Source organism: Arachis ipaensis, chromosome B3, assembly GCF_059453495.1.
Source record: "Arachis ipaensis isolate K30076 ecotype BB chromosome B3, ASM5945349v1, whole genome shotgun sequence".
NCBI classification, from domain to species: Eukaryota; Viridiplantae; Streptophyta; class Magnoliopsida; order Fabales; family Fabaceae; genus Arachis; species Arachis ipaensis.
The window spans coordinates 144298080-144317063 of NC_142438.1; the positions used below are offsets into that span (position 1 = coordinate 144298080).

Here is an 18984-nt window from a genome sequence, read left to right on the forward strand (position 1 = left end):
TTTTAAGTCTTGATTTATGTGGAGGGTAGTGAAAGATCACTTAAACATAGTGACTTGATCGTATACATTTGACAAAAGCAGTTATTTGACATTCGAACAATAAACGGTTACCAAATTAAAATAGTTTGGTCGTGATATAATTATAATTTTATAGTTGTTAAAATTGCATACAAATAGAACTCATATACAAAAAAGGCTTCAATTTATTTAAAAAAGAGAGGCAAAGAAAGGCATGTTAATGACGGCAGCATTGAGAAGGAGGGAGGTAAAGAAGGAGGGATAGGAGGCGTGGAGAGAGAGTGAGAGTACCGTGTGAGAGGAAGGTAAATAAAAGTAATTAGATTATAAAGATATTTTAAATATTTTATAATTTAAGTGAAATTCGAATGGAATTTTAAACTGATGTATTTGGGTGGAAATTAATTTTAGAAAAAAAAAGAATTGACTTGAATTTTATCTTAATTAAGAGCTTGTTTAAAAATTATTTAAAATAAGAAAAGAATTTTATTTTTTTTAAAATATTATTTCTATCTAAGAATCAATTTCATAATTTAAAATAATTATAATATATTAATAGAATTGAATTCAAGTTTGAAGAGTATGTGTGAGTGAATGTGAAAATGAGAAAATCATATTTCTTTTGATTTGATTTACAAATGAAAAAAAAATCAGAATTAAAATTTTTAATTCTGAAATAGGGTATTTTTTTTTTTTGGTGAGTTATGAAAGATGAGCGTATTTTTTTTTTTAAACTAAAAGTGACACTTAATTTAAGAATTCTATTTAAAGAAAGAGAGATTATATTATTTGAGTTATAGCTAAAGAAAAATACATTTAAATCGTTTGTTACAGTTAATTTTAATCTTGATATTTGAATTTGCGTTGATTTAAGGTCTTTTTATATGATGTTAAATATTTACTTATAAAATTCAAAAATAAAAAAATAAGTCCCATTTTACTCTATTTTTACTTTTACTTAAATTAAGTAAAAATTTTGTAAACACCAAAAAATTCACCAAAAATTAATTAGATTGAAAATTTTCTATTTATTTAATGTGAAAATTTTCCATAAAAGAATTTGCCATATTTTTATTATTTAACTAGATACTTATACTCTACCAAACATAAAATACGAAATGCGTTGAGCGTTTAAAAATTAAAAGTAAACTACTAGAAATTAGAGAATTTACGTAAACAATAATTCTCATGATTCCTTAATTATATAATAGGTAGGTACTTAAACGTTATGTCTAGACATGTAATAATTCCCTCCTTATATAGATCTAATTTAAATGATAATATAATTATTATTAAAGTATAACCATTAAACCCCAAAAGAGAATAGAATCATACAAATTTTTAAATGGAAGTTTGAAGACAAAATACGAGTGACACAACATACAGTACAACTTTTCCAGAATACACAATACTGTTAGAATTTATTTAAAGTTAAAAGTTAAAACTCGTCTAGTGATAGTATGTCTCCAAAATCTTTCCACCATTTCGCTGCTTTTTCATTTTGATTCAGCATGGTTAGTACGATGGCCTGCAAATGGAGATGGAATAATAAAGATTAACAATTAAATTTTCTTTAAATTGAATAAAATTAATATGTAACTTTCTTTTCATACAAATATCTGTCATATATAAGCTTTAATACTTTGAATAAACTACTTTTTTTTATAACACTAATCTTATTTTACAGTTTTAGTTTATGTTGTGATATAATAAAAGATTTAGTTATCTTGTGTCTTAATAAAAAATATTTTAAGAGAATAGTAAAAAAAAATTTAAGTTTTTATACATTTAATTAATACTTTGAAAAATGTAGAAAAAATTATTTTTCAATAAAACATTTTTTATAATATTTTTAAAATATGCTTTTACAACATATGTTAACAAGTTCCTATAATAAAAAAATAAAAGTTTTTCAACTTTTTTTAGAGGTATTTTAAAAATAAAAAATACTAGAGAACTATTAGAATTTATTATTTTTAGTTATTAATTAGTTATCAATATTTAAAGTGTGAGGTAAAAGTATGTTGTCGAATTATTAGATTAAAAAAAAAAAAAGAAGAGAAAGATGGATCGCTAACCTTGTACAATATCAATTGAGCTGCATGAGTTTTGGTAATTAATAATGGTCCCTCCTCGTTTTTGAGCTTCTCAATAATCCCCTTCCCATCCTTCAATTACAACATTATAATTTATGTCATACTTAAGAGTTTTGTTCTTTTAATTTGAGGAAATAATCCAGAAACAAAATATTAGAGGAAATTTATAAAGAACTTGTAATCGCGTGATATTTTAATAAAAAAAAAATTATTAAATTAGTCTCTAATTTTTTTTACATTTTTTTAGATAAATCAATTTTTATATCAAGATTTTTTATTAGAAGCTAACTGTTCACCTATGTGGAAGAACTAATTTGAGGTTATTTCTTTTAAAATAATAATGAGACTAATTTAAATTGTTTTTCTATAATTGACATGGTGGTTAATTTATTTAACTAAATAAAAGTTTAAAAATTGATTTTGCAGTTAAAATTTAAGCGTATATTAATACATTATACGGAGAAAGTAAGAAATGTAGTGCTCCTTAAACTTTAAAACTTAAATCTTAAATTTTAAACTCTAAACTCTAAATTCTGAATGCTAAATTCTAAACACTAAATTATAAATTATAAAATTTAAACTTTAAATCCTAAATTATGAATTCTAAACTCTAAATTCAAGCTATTGATATAAACTATAATAAATAGAAAGTTAAAATTTGTTTAATTAACAAAAATTGCATCCCTTTTTATTAAATAAAGAGCGTTCAAAGATGAGCGGAAAGATCAAAATATTAATCTAAAAGTTTATTGAAAATTAATTTAAAAAACTATCTAAACTAGAGAAAATGCGACATTAATAAATGACAAATATATTGAACCAATTTTTTTCTTCCAAAAGTTACAACTTTTTATGGCTGTATTAAAATTGTCATATATTTTGAAATAAACAATATATAAGATTCACTTTATCAATGTTTAATAATGTAATTAAAAGATAATTACAGTAGTTATAATTGTATCATACATACATATATCTCATATAAAACCATCTGCGCTATAATAAAACCAACTGGTTAAAATTTTTAAGAATAAATTTCACCACTTTCGAATGGCCATGAAATGAAAAAATATATACTTAATGGCAAATTTATTTCCGTAGATATATACACAAAAAATGTGATAAGTAACACCTCATATCATCAGTTCATTAAATTTTTTTAATAAAATATTTTTCCAACAAATTTTAAAGGCTAAATCAATCTCTATCTATCTTTACCAAAATTTAATTACAGAACCAATCTCTATTTTTTACTTTTTAGATAAATAATTTAAAAAAATTAATATATTGTTCTTCAATAAAAACATGAAATTTTTTAAAAAAATAAACTATTTGACTAACCTGATTGCTTCCAAATTCTTTTTCAATTTCTATATCGAGAATATGTTCTGCTTTTGCAAACTTCTCCTGCAAAATGAAGTAGGGTTGAACACAAAAATTAATTATAATTATCACGTTACGTACTTACATGTACATAAAAAAATCATATTAATCGTTCATATAAAATATATTTTAAAAAAAATACATATTAAAAATATGTAAAACAATATATATATTTTTTATAACAAATATTTTTGTCACATTAATTAAAAGAGAAATATTAGAAAATCATCACGATTTATTATTTTTTACCATTAATATTTAAAAGTATTAAAAATTATTAGACTAAAAAAATTAAATTAATGATTAAATAATGACTGAAAATAATAAATTTTGATAATCTCCTAACGTTTTTCTAATTAAAAATTATCCTACTTAGGGTTGGACACGGATCGGATACTATATCTGCATTTTTTCAAGTCAGATCGGATTGAATATCGGGTATATCCGCATAATTCAAAAAAACTATTTTAAGATTCTTTTTTCCTGTTTTTACAAAAAAATGTCTAAAAAGTCCATTTTTCCACCTGTTTAACTATATTTACTTCTAAAATATTATCAATAAAAGTTCTCTTAAATAACCAAAAAGAAAAATAATAATAACACAATATCTAAGTTTAATTATTCTAAGTTGAAGTACAACATAAAAAATTAAAAACAAGATATCATAAAATTCATAAAACAACACACTAAAATTTATATCACATTAGGATTTAATTTCTTAAACTATGCTATTTATATAAGACGTGCGGATATACGGATCTGCGAATTTCACCGTCAAATTTGCAATTCGATTTTACCATAATGTAGATCGGATATGATCCGATCCGATGATTCTGCGGATCAAATAATATCCGCAAAATTTAAATCAAATGTAAATAATTATCACAAATATACAAATATTATCCGATTCATGTGTAGACCTAATTTTATTAATTAGAGTTGTCCCTAGAGAACGAGTCATCTTAACAATCCTCCATGAGTAAAAGAATAGGACAATTTTTTTTTTAAAAAATAATAGTGTCTTTTATACCAACTTTTAATAGATGTACCTGTAATATGAGAAGTTCAACCCTCGCCATTTGCACATCAAATTCTTGAACATCACCTTTAATATTAAGTTTTTCTAGTATTTCCTCTGCATTTTTATTCCCATCTATGCTTTGACTAATAGCATACCACTGCAAAATATCGCAGAACCAATCAATTGCATTGAAATAAATAAAAATTAATATATACCATACAATTATGCAAGAATGTTTTTTAATGGGAATGACAATATGTCAATATCTATTAAAAACTATTAAAAAAAAAAGAAAAGAGAAAAAATGAAAGAGATGAATTAATTTAATGTATTTAGAGATTGACATTTTGTAACTACTTTTTGATATCTTCTCATTCAATTTGGATTATAAAGCTAATGAACTTTCATATTTCACCTTACTCCTTATCGTGCTGAATATATGAAGCACGGTGGCTAAGGGGAACACCGAATATGATACGACGATATAGGCATATGCACACACACTACTTTTAATTTTTTTAAGACAGAAAAGTATATCATAATATAAAATATAAAGGGGATGCTTCCATAAAGATCCATAAAACGTTTTTTTTTAATGATATTTTTTAATAATTAAAATTTAATATATATAATCATTTAAATTGTGTTATCTTTGTCAAAAGTAGGTCAGACAAATTAATTTGATCGAAAAATAGTGAATCAATTTTTGAATTGGTCTAAATTAATATTATTTTTTATAAAAAATGACTACAATACTCTTATTATATAAAATGACTAAAATACTCTTATTATATATATTAATTTTGAGAATCATAAATTCTAACCCTTTTCTTCTCTGTAGTTATAGGGTTAGAATTTAAAATTTTCAAAATTAATATATATATATAAAATAGGGATATTTTAGTTGTGTTTTATAATAGGGGTATTTTAATAATTTTTTATAAAAAATATTAATTTATATTGGTTCAAAATTTAATCTATTAATTTTTTTGCTAAACTTATTTGTACGGTCTAATTTTAATAAAAATAATACAATTTAATTGATTATATATATTAAATTTTGATTTTTAAAAAACATCTTAAAAAAAAACATTTTTGACATCTTTATCTAAGTGGCTCCCAAATATAGATTGTAACAATCTTTTGAAATTTTTTTATATTAAAATACAAACTATTATCATTAGATATTTTATTTTTTTAATTATATAAAATATTTAAAATAATTATTTATTTTAATAAATAATAATATATACTATTTCAAAATTCAATTTAAGAATATAGGTTAAGAATAAAGTTAGACGATAACACATAATGGTGTTTAAGTGTGTCTAAATGTGTTCACAAAAATAATTTTTATTTTTTTATTAAAATACAGTAAAACACCAAAGCTACGATTCTACGATGCACGGATACGGAACACGACACGACATGAGACACACTAATACATGAATTTTAAAATCTTATTAGACATGGGGACTATATATAAAATATGATGTATTTTTTAAAAAAATAGTAAGGATACTTTGGTATTTTATTGATATTAAAACATAAATTAATTTTTTAATTATTTTTAATATCTTATTTTAATTATATAAAGTATTTAAAATATTTTTTATTTTAATAAATAATAATATATATTATTTCTAAATTTATTTCAAAAATACATGTTAAAAATAAGGTTGGATACGCTGACACATGATAGTATTTAAATGTGTCCAAATTATCCAAAAAAAAATTTATATTTTTTATTAATATACAGTTAGACACGACAAACATGCGTGTATTGGAGTAAGTGCTGTGTTTAAAATGTGTCTGATAAGCAGATACAACAACTGTTACCTAGATTATTTCTTTATCAATAATAGGTTTACCATTGTAATTATTTTTTAGCAAGAAAATAAAAAATTTCCTTAGAAAATATTTTCATTCTCTCACTAAAAATTAATTACAATAGTAAATCTATTATTGATAAAAAAAATAATCTAAGTAAAAACAACTAACCAAAGTATCCAAAAAACCACGTGTGAAAAAAGTGTCATCTAAAATGTATCCAACATACTAATACCAGAACACTGTAACTTAGCAATGTTTCATAGTGCTGAATTCATACTGCTATTTAACTGGGATATGAGATTAGTTCATGTTGATAAATGTATGTAAAGTAAAAAAAAAAAAAAAAGATGGAATTGTTATTAACCTTGTGCTGTTTAACATCGACTAGTCCACGATACAGTGCTGGTTTTTTTGTTGTTCTTTTTGCATTGATGGTTGTTTCAAACAATGCCGCAACTGCCATCTTTCCTGGTCCCGGTGGAACTCCGCTAGCAGCATAAGCTTCTTTGAACATGGGATTCATATTGCTCTTCAAATTCAACAATCCAAGAACACAAGCCAGAACAACACATACCCCACTCATTCCTCTCATTACCACTCTTCCCTTGTTGCCGCTCTTACTCGGAGGCTCCGGCGAGCCGTTCGATGATCTTTCCGGCACGCAATTCGGATGGCAAAACCATGATGATCTTGTTGTGAAAACAGGGTGGAGGAGTCTTGCAAATTCAGAGGCACAAACAGAGGTTTGGTTATGGTTATTGAGTATGTTATTCTTATTATTATGGAAAAATAATATGCTTGATCTTGCATATGTAGAACCTTTGGCACCATTATTGGACAGGCGCAATAATGGAGAACCATGAATTCTTATCATTGCAGATTCCATTGTACAAATGAGACTACTGATGATGAAGAATTTGTGAGGTCATTGTTAATCTATATATTTATATTGTAATAATAAAAATCTATAGAATGAAGCTAGGTATATCTTTTTCTTTTTCTTTTTTTTTTTACTATTCTTTGAAAAGAAGACGAAATTATTCTTTGTAGACTAAGATTACATAATTTTTTTTTTATGTTAGAGTGATTCCCACATGTTACACATTTACCATGAAGGATATGGTTAATAAGGTTTAATTGGGTGGTCGTCCATGAGGGTAAATCCTTGCTTATTAATTGAAATGAATGTAGATATATTCCTGACAAATAAAAAGAAGAAAAGAAGATTTGAATATTTTCTTTACCTATCTTCCAAGACTAGAATAAGAATGCTTCATGATTTTACTCATAACTTTAATCGTGTGTTGTATTTCTTGTACACCATTTTTTGTTTTTGGAATGAGTTGGTAGGAATACCGTTCTTTTGATCTTTGTGGAAAATGAAGAAAAGTGTTGAGTATGGACCACCATGTGTCACAACAAATTAGTTGGCTAGAACAGAAGTACAAGAGTTTCAATGTTCCATGATTTTTTTTTCACCATAATCTCCAATCTGGTTGATTAAAGACTAATTTGTTACCGATACGAGTTCTATTTAAGGTTTGTTGTTGGCAGCATTTGAATTTTAACACTTATTTAAACAGACAAGTGAGCTAACGATTTGACTAATTCAAGTTGGTTTTTGATGTTCTATGATAATTACAATAATTTGGATACGGATTATAGGAAGTTGACATCTTGATTTAAATATACAAATGTTAACAATTGAACCAAAATCTAGAGTGCTCTTAGAATAATTCATAGAACAATACCATGAGTCCATGACAAATCTTGGTCCTCACAATACAAGCACGAAGGCTATTAGAACTTTTGTGGTTAGAACATGCATGTCAGAATTTACTAACAACTATGATGTCATATGAAGCCAAAAATCATACCATTTTACCAAACTAAAAATCACTTGACAATTTTGGAACTTTCTCAAGTATCCAAGTTAACTGTCTACTCTATCATTTGAGTTTTGTATCATATTTATTTCATATTTTTTACTTATTTCTCCTTTTTTAATTAACTACGAAACTGGAAACCAATTAAAAAAAGGAAGTAACAGAAACGAGTAAAAAAAAAATACCTCTTACATTAGCATCAAAAGGACTAGAAATGAAATTAGACAGTGAATCAAATATAGCCAATCAGTTTCTTATCGGTGAGACCATGTTTTACCGAAACATCAGTACTCTGAATCTCTGATTGCCTTCTCAAAGTACTGATAATAATTTTCCTTGAATTTACAGTTATATAAAACAATATTTTCCTTTGTTGATTTTTTCTTTTCTTAAAAAAATATTAATAATCCTTTACTGTTTTATTAGGCAGATTTTATTATAATAATAAAAATGTGAAAACTCAGGTGCAGTTAACTTCACCAAATCATTTAACGGCTCTCAACTATCAATTTTACGTGAGTTGACTGCACCTGAGTTTTCACCTAATAAAAATGAGAATTTCAAGGTGTAGTTTTTGTAAATTATATAATTACATACTAATTATTTATTATTTTTGGATCACCAATTTAGTATTTCCTTCAAATATTTCATTCAAAATATTTTTTCTTCTTATAAAATAAATAAATTTTAAAATAAATATTTATACGAGTTATAAGTAAAAGTTGTTATTTAATAGAATTATTTTTATTTAAAAATTTTATTAAATAAAATAATTCTAAAATTCTGTTTCTTTGATTTTATTAAAAAATATAACTATTTAAAACTATTTTAGTTAATATTATATACAGATTCTATATTTTATTAGAGAATAGAATCCAGCTAATTCAAAGTATTTCAACGTTTGTATTTTTTATACAACAAAACTTTTTAAATTTTATATAGAAATTGATTGCGCTAATGATTAAACTTTTAATGTTGGCCAAAAACCTCTCATTTTCCAAAGAGTTTATTGGACTTTTTTTTATCCAACGTGCGTTTCTTTGGAACTGACATGTAACTAATATAGTTTTTTTATTGCTACAAGTAGGGCTGGAAGTGAGTCAAGCCAGCTCATGAGCCAGCTCATGAGCCAGCTCGAGCTCGACTCGTTAACAGCTCGATAAGCTAAGCTCGTGAGCTGGTGAGCCAAGCTTGAGCCTGAAATTGAGCTCATAAATTAAATGAGCCGAGCTTGAGCTTGGATAAGCTCAGTTCATTAGCTCGTGAGCTGGCTCGATTATATATATATATATATATAACAATCTTAATTATTTAATATTTATATTTATTTTTTACATATAATTTTAATATAGGACATAAATAAAAAATTTATAATTTATTGATAGATAAACAATATATAAAATTGATCTTTTCAAATATTTTTAAAAATATATAAGTTATAATTTATTGATATAAAATTATAGATTATGTATCTATGTCTCTCTTATTTGAGCCAGCTCGTGAGCTCGAGCCAGCTCGTGAGCTTTTGGTGAGTCGAGCTTGAGCTTAAGAAATAAACTTGATTGTTAATGAGTCGAGCCGTGAGCCAAGCTCAATTTTTGTGAGCCAAACTTGAGCTTGGTCTAGCTCGACTCAGCTCGGCTCACTTCCAGCCCTAGCTACAAGTCATGTAAAAGACATATCTTCTATTCCGTAAAACAAATAATTTTTTTATTTGTAGTATTTTTTTTACACAAATACCTGGTATATATTATTGGAAGGTTATCAGGTGTACCGGGAACATCGGTGTTCCAGTTGTTTTAACCGTTGATCTTAATTATAAAAGATATATATAATATATATTAATTGAAATCAACGGTTAAAACAACTGGAACACCGATGTTCTCCGGTACACCTGATAATTTTCCTATATTATTACGTTAACGATAAATAGTATACTTCTTATACTCACTAAATGAAATAGTAGTAATCTAATCCAACAAAATTTGGTTGGAAATTAAGCTCTTTCTCATTGATCAGAGTTTAATTAGAAAATGAATTAATTTTTTGTTAATATCAACCAACATTCTAAAAATTATTTTTTATCTTAAATTTTTAATTATAATTCTAAATCTTAAAAAAAATGAAAATTCTAAAAATAATTTTCAATAAAAAATTAATTAATATTGACTAATTAAATATCAATTCGCTATACTTATCATAATGATCAACATATATGTTCTTGATCTGACTTATTCAAGTTTGTTATGACCCCACTGCCCCATGAATGTGATGTGTGTGGTGTGACTATGAATTTTGAAGATCATCAATGATCACTCATCTGTGTACCTTGTTCTAAAAAAAAATGCAATGAAATTCAAATCAAAACCAAGGAACCAAAATCCATGGAAGTCTCTTATTTTTCATCATCATCATCATCATGGGGAAGCTATTAACAAATTCGAAGTCCATCATTGTCCTCCATTCAAAGCTCCTCTGTTTCTCTATGCTCTATCTCTTCATTTCTCTCTTCCTTGCTCTCTACGCTATTTCCTCTAAATCCAAATGCATATTAAGATCAACCCCATTTGATTATCCCATTCAAGATCCAATCTTTTCTTACCCTTCTTCCTATGGAGAACACAAGTATGCTGTTTCAACCACACGTTCTAAATGTTCTTCCCCAGTTAACTTTTCAGGTAATGCAGAGTGCAAAAACAGAGCATTCTATGATCCCAATTTTTTCTGTTTTTAATGGGTGATGGTTTTTGTGTTTAGATTACCGAAATGTTTTGGAGGAAATTCAGCATTTCCAAATGAACTCTTCACCGGCTACAAGTTCAAGTTCAAGTTCTATGGCGTATATGCAGGGGAATGCTGATAGTTTTGGTGGCAATCTCAGCACACATTTGAGGTTTTCTTATTTCGATCGTCGAAACGACAGCAGGGAAGTTCCATGTGGATTCTTTAAGAGGTTTCCAATTGGAGATTCCGGTTAGTTTCTATCAGTTATAAATTGCCACTGAAATTAAGACTCTGAAAGAAATAGTCCTTTCAGAAAAAAAGAAAAAAAAAAATACTTCCATGTTGTACCTTAACTCGTTTTTCCATGAATGCAGATCGAATAGCTATGGAAAAATGTTCAAGCGTAGTTGTAGTTTCAGCAATCTTCAATGACCATGACAAGATCCGGCAACCAAGGGGCCTTGGATCCAAAACACTAGAAAATGTGTGTTTTTTCATGTTCATAGATGATGTTACCCTGAAAGTGCTAGAACACCATGGATTGATTTCAAGAAATTCCAGTGAACATGTGATAGGTGTGTGGAGGATTGTAGTTGTTTCAAAAGGTGATTTATATTTGAACCCGGCAATGAACGGGGTTATACCTAAATATCTAGTTCATAGGCTGTTCCCAAACTCAAAATTCAGCATTTGGATAGATGCAAAGCTGCAACTAATGGTTGATCCATTGTTGTTGATTCATTCGCTTGTTGTAGCTGAGAATGCAGACATGGCTATATCGAAACACCCTTATTTTGTGCATACAATAGAGGAAGCAATGGCAACTGCAAGGTGGAGAAAATGGTGGGATATCAATGCCTTGAAGTTGCAAATGGAGACATACTGTGAAAATGGATTGAAACCATGGAGCCCCAAGAAGCTTCCTTTTCTCTCAGGTAAATAAACTATTGAATTTCTAGAACTGCTTCTTTGGTTATGCAAAGTTGAAATTGTTCACTCACATTTGCATTAAGACATGAACTTGGTTATCCAAAAGTGTAGTAGTGTTGCACATGCTCCTCAAATGTGGTCCAAAATCTTTGGATCATACCTTCAGTCTAAGGCTCAGCAGCAAAATTTTTAAACCATTTGGATTATTAATTAATTTTTGTTCCTATCCTTCATCCTAGGTACAAAATTTTGGTGCTAATTGTTTTAACTTATGTATGACAGATGTACCAGACAGTGCTCTAATACTGAGGAAGCATGGACTTAGGAGCAACGTCTTCTCCTGTTTGATGTTCAATGAATTGGAGGCATTTAACCCAAGAGACCAATTGGCATTTGCATTTGTTAGGGATCACATGAACCCAAAGATAAAGCTCAACATGTTTGAGGTTGAAGTATTTGAGCAAGTGACAGTTGAATACAGGCACAATCTTAAGCCAAGTGATCATAGGACCACTCCCAAGAGTGCAAGAAAAATTACCAAAAGGGCAAAAACAGATTATTTGTTGCATGCAAATGGCAACTGCTGCGGCAGTTGCCAACATTATCTTTCCGCAATGTGGGGGTGAAACTCATTAGTCATGTTGACATGTTCCCACAGGGATATAGAAAAGAATTTTTTTTTCACAAAAGGCTCCTACCAAAGATTCATGAAGAATTAGCTGAAGGTAATTTTAGTGTAGTCACTGCATTACTGGCAATGAAGCTTCTCTGTTTGAGACATTGACATGACATGGAACAAAATACTGTTTCTCAATTTGATGTTGGGATTGCACCTAGGATTCTGTACAATCGAACTTTCTGCCCAAATCTTGTCTCAATGTTCTTATCCACTCGTACTCAAGCTTGTTAGAGACTTTTTTTTTTTTTGTTAACGTTAGAGACTGTAATATTTTTCATAATATATGCCTATATGGGGATCATTTTTGTACTTTTCATTTTCAAAAATTTCATGTAGGTTAATCATTTTTTGGGCAAAAAAATAAATCCTTATTAGCTAAATAGAGTAAATATACACTTTACCACTAAATGTGAACTAAGTAAACCAAAATTAACATTTTGATTATAAAAATGACCCAACTATCGTTTGATTAGTTAAAAAAATTAGAGAAAATGATAAATAGGTCCTAACCTTTTTTTCCGCGGACATTTTCGTCCCTAACCATTGAAAAATACTTTTAAGTCTCTGACCTTCACAAAACTTGGACAAATCAATCCCTGACAGAGGCATTTGGACGGATCAGTCCTTGGCGGAGGCATTTGGACGGAGGGACTGATCCGTCCAAATTTTGTGAAAGTTAGGGACTTAAAAGTATTTTTCAATGGTCAGGGACGAAAATATCCACAGGACAAAAGGTCAAAGATCTATTTGTCCTTTTCTCAAAAATTAAGTTGCCATTAATTTTAGATCCACGGAGATAGCGTGATAAAATTAACACATGAAAGGCAGTGATGTCGATTTAATCTAAAGAAAAATTCAATACTAGCTTAGTCGTTTTAATGGATAAGAAAAATAAATCAATTCACTTTCTTTTTTTGGCCAAGAATTCAGTTCCGTAATTACAAAAAAGAAAAAGTGCCAACAATATAGTCATTCAATAATTATAAAATGCAGTCGTTCTACACATAACAAGTGCTGGTTTTCATGTCACGTTTTTAAGATTTAGCTCTACATTCTAACATTTAATTAGTAATTTACTAAGCCCGAACAGTTAGCAGGAAATTCGATACAGTAGTCGAGTAATTCACTGAGAACTAGTGCGTTCAGCAAATGCTACACCAAGATAATTGAAAGATTCCATGTGCATCATCATCCTTGCCATGCAAACTATATACGATGAAGGGTACAGAAGGGTGCATTTAAGCTGTCGCAGGATCATTGATCACACCCAAGAAATCATCTTTTATGGTACCAATGCAGAACTGCAAAGTAGAAGGAAAAAAAGGGGGTTATCTCAAGATAAATATTGGAACCTTAAACCATATAAATATATTGAAGATCCAGCAGCACCAAGGCACCAACCACGAGTTACTAAAACTGCTCTAGGCTACTAGTGTAAGTGTGTAACGCATCTCATACAAGTGTGATCTGAATTTAGTTTACCACATTGCAGCATAAAGCAGTACTGATTCTCAACACTAAAGTGCAGTCTCAGCTAGGGTAGGTAGTAAATTACTTGCTTGGTGGTAACCCATTTTTTAAAAATTATTATAAGAGAAGAAAAGATGGAGGAATTAAAACACAGGGTAGGTACCCTCCTAAAACAAATCATAAAGCTACAGAAAACAAAAGAAAAACCAAAGACGAGAAGAAAACTCTCCAAGTCTCCATAGGACTCCACAGAACTAAACATCCTAAAACTAAAACAGAAAAAGTAACCATATGGTAGGAACAATGCATAAACTAATATTCTAGATGTGCAAAGTAAATGAGAGAGTTCCACAAAAGCTAAAAGGCAGTAAAAGAATAAATATGTAAGTGCATACAATTTCGGTAGCATCCACCCGAGTTCCCATAATCTTCAATCTCACTTCACTATCTTTTTGAATTTTTACCTGCACAAGATCAATTGATTAATTCCAAAATCATAACCCATAATTTCCTCTCTTGCTTTACAAGGAGAAGATAAGAAAATACGTACAGAACCATCTGAAGTAGTATAATTTGGCATATCCCCAGACTGAAACTCCATATCATCAGGAATCAACTGAGCAAGGGGGAAAAAGAATAACAGACAAAAAATGTATTAAAAGGTATGTAATAAAGCATTCCAGTTGCGACATAAAATAAAGAAAGCTCACTTTCATTCAGAACTTGCAGAGTGAATGCAAACAAAAAGTATTTGAGGAAGTCCAACCTCATATCACAAATTCACAATTTGTAGCTTGCAAAACTAACATTTCCTCAATTGTCAGACAATTAAAGGAATAACTCAGTATCGGGTTCGACTGAAACCCAAAATTCTCACATTAAGTCATTTTCAGATAGAGAAAAAGTGAAATGAAGAATTGTTCCCATTATCCGAATAATTGATTCTAACTAAATGATCACCAGTCTACACAGTGATCTTTGTGGTGTTCTCCAAACACAGTGACCGAGTTGTATTAATCATGGAAGGCCATTAACAATTTAATACCCATAAATTTCGGATTGCACGACTCATTTCACGTCAAAGAACAACATCCTTTCAGTATTGAAATTTAACTGGCATAATCATAACAAAGTCCACCTCCAATTTATTTCAACCCAAACCCCCTACCTCACCAAAATTAATATTAAGATTAATATAGCCACAAAATTTCAGGGTGTTGTTTCATTGATGCATAATGAAGGATAAACATAATAGCATTCAAAACAAAGACATACAATAACAATCTTTGGGTAAAATATGCAAATAAAAAAAAGCATACATGATTTGAAACAAAAATTTGCACGGGTCCAGCTTCGGCAAAGAATCCCATCTGCACAAACAGAACTCAAGTTAGTAAGCAAAATTCTATAAACCACTGGTTTGCTTAGCCGCATTTGAATCAAGGAAACAAACAGCTTCAAACCTTGTTGACCATGGTAACAACTGCTTCTAAGATCTCCCCTTTAAATGGCCTAAAAACAACACATTGGTACTTAACAGGGAATGTGACAAATCCTGTCCCATCCCTAATCAAACCCTTGCCGATGTTTTCAATCCCAGTAACAGCCACCACAAAGCCATGCCGACCACTGCAGGTGCCTTCAACATCTTTCATGAGCTTGGAAACAAGATTGTCGCGGAGGTTACGACCAAAGTAACGGGGATGCAGCTGCATGTTCCGCTCCAAAACTATATGGAAGAACATTTTCCTCTTTCTTGTGCTTGTTGATGCCCCTTTTGCCATAATATAAGTAGTAGCAACAGAACAAAGAATTAAGATATTAACAATTGATACAAAGATTTAGTGGCAATGAATCTTCAAATCAAACAAAGTCTTGCAACCCAACAAAGGTATTGGATTCTATTCAAGCTAGGATATAATTCACAAAAATCGAAGCTTTACCGTATTTTAAATCTAAACTGATCGCAGGCAGAATCACGGCGGAGCGTGGGAATTAGACGTAGTTGAGTGCTGATGTGGTAGCAGGCGGTGGATGAAGACGAGCCCTTGCCGCAAACGAAGAGAAAGTAAACTGGGAATGAAAATTCACAAGTTAGGGCTACGATAAACAGAAGAAAAAAAAAAAAAAAGCTTCAACTTAACGAAGATTTAATTATTAAAAAGGACTTTTAATACTAAAATTATTAAAAAAATAAAACACTATGATAAAGATGACAATGAAGTTACAATTTTTTCAAGTAGAATTTCCTTTACTTTGGAAAGAGTTTAAAAATATTCACCTTGAAAAGAGTTTAAGAGTATTCTTAAAAAGGACTATCCTCTATTTATAAGCAGATTTTTTGATTTATTTTTCTTTGTTTAATTTATTCCAGTTACCAAAAAAAATCTTTTTATAATATTTAAGAAAACGAATCAAATCTTTTTATATTATTTAAGAAAACAAATCAAATCTTTTAATAAGAATCAAATCTTTTTATAAGAAAATAAATATATCTTTAATTATTATTTATTTATTTTTTATAATTTTTATGTTGGTAAATTTTATTTTTCTTAAAATTTTAGTAATTTTTATTAATTATTTATTTATTTTTATTTATTTATTTTTATGATCTTTACCTAACGAAAAAAGGACAAAAGATTATAAAAGTAATAAATAAATAAATAATAAATAATAAAAATTACCAAAATTTTAGAAAAATAAAAATTTTTAATATAAAAATTATAAAAAATAAATAAATAAATAGTTAAGAATTAATATTTTAATAATTAAATCTCCCTAATAATCTTTTAGAGTAATTTTTTTTAAATTAATTAACTAATTAATCCCAAATGAATATTCATAAATATCTATATAACATTGTAAATTAAATAACATATATTAAAGATTATACAAAATAAATAAAAAAATAATTAAAAATATATTTATCTTTTTATAAAAAGATTTGGTCCTTTTTAATAATTTTGGTATTAAAGGTCCTTTTTAATAATTAAGTCTTCCTAACGGTCCTTTAGAGTAATTTTTCCATAATAATATAATAAGTTTAAAAATTAATTCCACACATGAAAATTATTAATTAGTTTGCATATCGGTAATTTTGCAATTTATTTTATGGTATTAAATTGATCTTTACATTTAGGTAATCAATAAGGTTCTGAAAACCGAATCGACCATCGAACCGCTTTAGTTACTGGTTCACTGATTTATTGGTCTAACCGGTTCAACCGAGGTTCAACTGAAAAAACCGTTTTATAATAAAAAATAAATTATAAATAACCACCATAAAACATAAATATAGTTTATATAAAGTATAAACCTTAAAATGTCTTTCAAATTAAAAGCATTGTATGAATATCATCAACCAGAGTATTATAATCTTATCAAAATATAAACTCAAAACTTAAATAACAGAAAAATATGCTAATTTACAAAGAATAAATATGCTAATAATCACATATCCTAGAGAGATGCCCACCAACATACATAAGAATTAATTTACAAAGAATAAATATGCTAATAATCACATTCTATTTGATCTACACAATTTCATTTATGGAAGTGTTTTGCAGTAAGAAGGCAATAATAATCCATCGTATGTAAGTCCAAACAAGCAGCAAATCAAAAGAGTAAATAAATGAAAGAAATATAAAAGCAAGTATATATACCTCAAAAAACCCCTCATGTAAACAATGGGAACCATGTTTATTTAAGATGAGTTGCTTGCAAGAAATTAAAATGTGCAGATACACGGATAGAGTAGGTAGAAAGAGATATAGAGAGTAGACTAAAAAAGTTTAATTTGGTGATTAAACTGCAGCATTCAACAAAGTAGCAAGACCTCTTCTGCAATTAAACTCAACCTAATCACTGAGCCAAACCTTCTCAAAACATAACAATTATCAAAATTTATCACAATCTAAACTCATATCTAACAAACAGCTCAAAATTTCAGGCCATCAACAACACAGGCAACAAAGATCAAACAAATCATCAAATTGCTGTGTGTAATAATAACAATGCATGTTGCAATTGCTCAGATACATTCTTTTAACTTTAACAAAAACTTCATTCAACCCAAGAGAGGGATAATAAATCTTGAATCTTCTTTAGCAAATCCAAATCAGCCATAATACTAAATTGTACCTTCTGATTTGGCAACTAATAAAATATAATAGAGAAATAAAATCTGAAAAAACCATAATTAAAGAAATAAATCAGCAACAGAACAAATGAATTAGAAAAAATTCATTGAATGAGTCAAAAGCATAGAATCAATCCTAAACCAGAATTAATATAAAAAAAAAAGCAGAACAAAAAATTCAAAGTAAACCAAAGAATCAAGAACAACCCAACCAAAGAACACATCAGAATCAACAATGGGGAGGACTACGGAAGAATAAAATTAAATCAGAATCAAACCAACAATCAGAATAAAAAAGTTCAGAATAAAAACAAATCAGAATCAAGCTGAGGCTCCATTACAGTTTCAAATGCAAGGAAGGATGACGGCGCTGGAAACGGAGAGATGGCGACGGAGGCAGGAACAGAGATGGCGCCGGCGACGGTGGAACCTTCGCAACGGAGGCAGGAGGCGAGCCCGGTGACTATGCTTCCACTACTGAGAGTCTGAGACGTTAGCTGAGTGAGGGACCGAGTGAGCTTCGAAGCTCCAACCAGCGACGGCGTTAGGAGCAGTCCGGCGGCGGAACGAAAGGGAGGGACTGAGCTCGCCGGCGTTGAGAGGAACGGCCAGCTCGAGGGTGATGGGAGGGACGAGGGAAAGTGTGCTGCTGCGCCGTTGGAGAGTTAGAGTGAGTTAGGGTTGGTAACTGGTAAGGGTTGGGGGTGGGGTTACTGAATACTAAACGGCTGCGATTTCAGCATTTTTGGGCAAAGTAAAAAACCAGCCGGATTCTGGTTCGGTTCGACTGACCGGTTACCGGC

At 29.0% G+C, this 18984-nt stretch overlaps 3 protein-coding genes across 5 annotated transcripts; 1 reads left to right on the forward strand and 2 right to left on the reverse strand.

The window, feature by feature from the left end:
• Positions 1 to 1324: 1324 nt before the first annotated feature.
• On the reverse strand, positions 1325 to 7268 carry LOC107633853 (uncharacterized). Its single transcript, XM_088509819.1, has 5 exons — positions 6716 to 7268; positions 4547 to 4675; positions 3456 to 3521; positions 2097 to 2186; positions 1325 to 1546 (listed from the first exon to the last, which is right to left on the reverse strand). The coding sequence occupies exons 1-5, from the start codon at positions 7235 to 7237 to the stop codon at positions 1457 to 1459; spliced, it is 897 nt and encodes a 298-aa protein (XP_088365945.1). The 5' UTR covers positions 7238 to 7268; the 3' UTR covers positions 1325 to 1456.
• A 3261-nt stretch (positions 7269 to 10529) lies between these two features.
• On the forward strand, positions 10530 to 12940 carry LOC107633852 (alkaline ceramidase TOD1-like). 3 transcript variants are annotated; one of them, XM_088509641.1, is made up of 5 exons: positions 10530 to 10915; positions 10995 to 11210; positions 11336 to 11566; positions 11717 to 11896; positions 12174 to 12940. In XM_088509641.1, the coding sequence occupies exons 1-5, from the start codon at positions 10657 to 10659 to the stop codon at positions 12515 to 12517; spliced, it is 1230 nt and encodes a 409-aa protein (XP_088365767.1). In that variant the 5' UTR covers positions 10530 to 10656; the 3' UTR covers positions 12518 to 12940. The 3 variants fall into 3 exon arrangements, with proteins under 3 accessions (XP_088365767.1, XP_088365768.1, XP_016192935.1); XM_088509642.1 differs by having other exon boundaries at positions 11336 to 11536; XM_016337449.3 differs by having other exon boundaries at positions 11336 to 11896.
• Positions 12941 to 13509: 569 nt separating this feature from the next.
• On the reverse strand, positions 13510 to 18889 carry NRPB7 (DNA-directed RNA polymerase II). The gene is made up of 7 exons (XM_016334997.3): positions 18523 to 18889; positions 15984 to 16113; positions 15504 to 15814; positions 15360 to 15410; positions 14591 to 14656; positions 14436 to 14504; positions 13510 to 13871 (listed from the first exon to the last, which is right to left on the reverse strand). The coding sequence occupies exons 3-7, from the start codon at positions 15783 to 15785 to the stop codon at positions 13809 to 13811; spliced, it is 531 nt and encodes a 176-aa protein (XP_016190483.1). The 5' UTR covers positions 15786 to 15814; positions 15984 to 16113; positions 18523 to 18889; the 3' UTR covers positions 13510 to 13808.
• Positions 18890 to 18984: the final 95 nt, after the last annotated feature.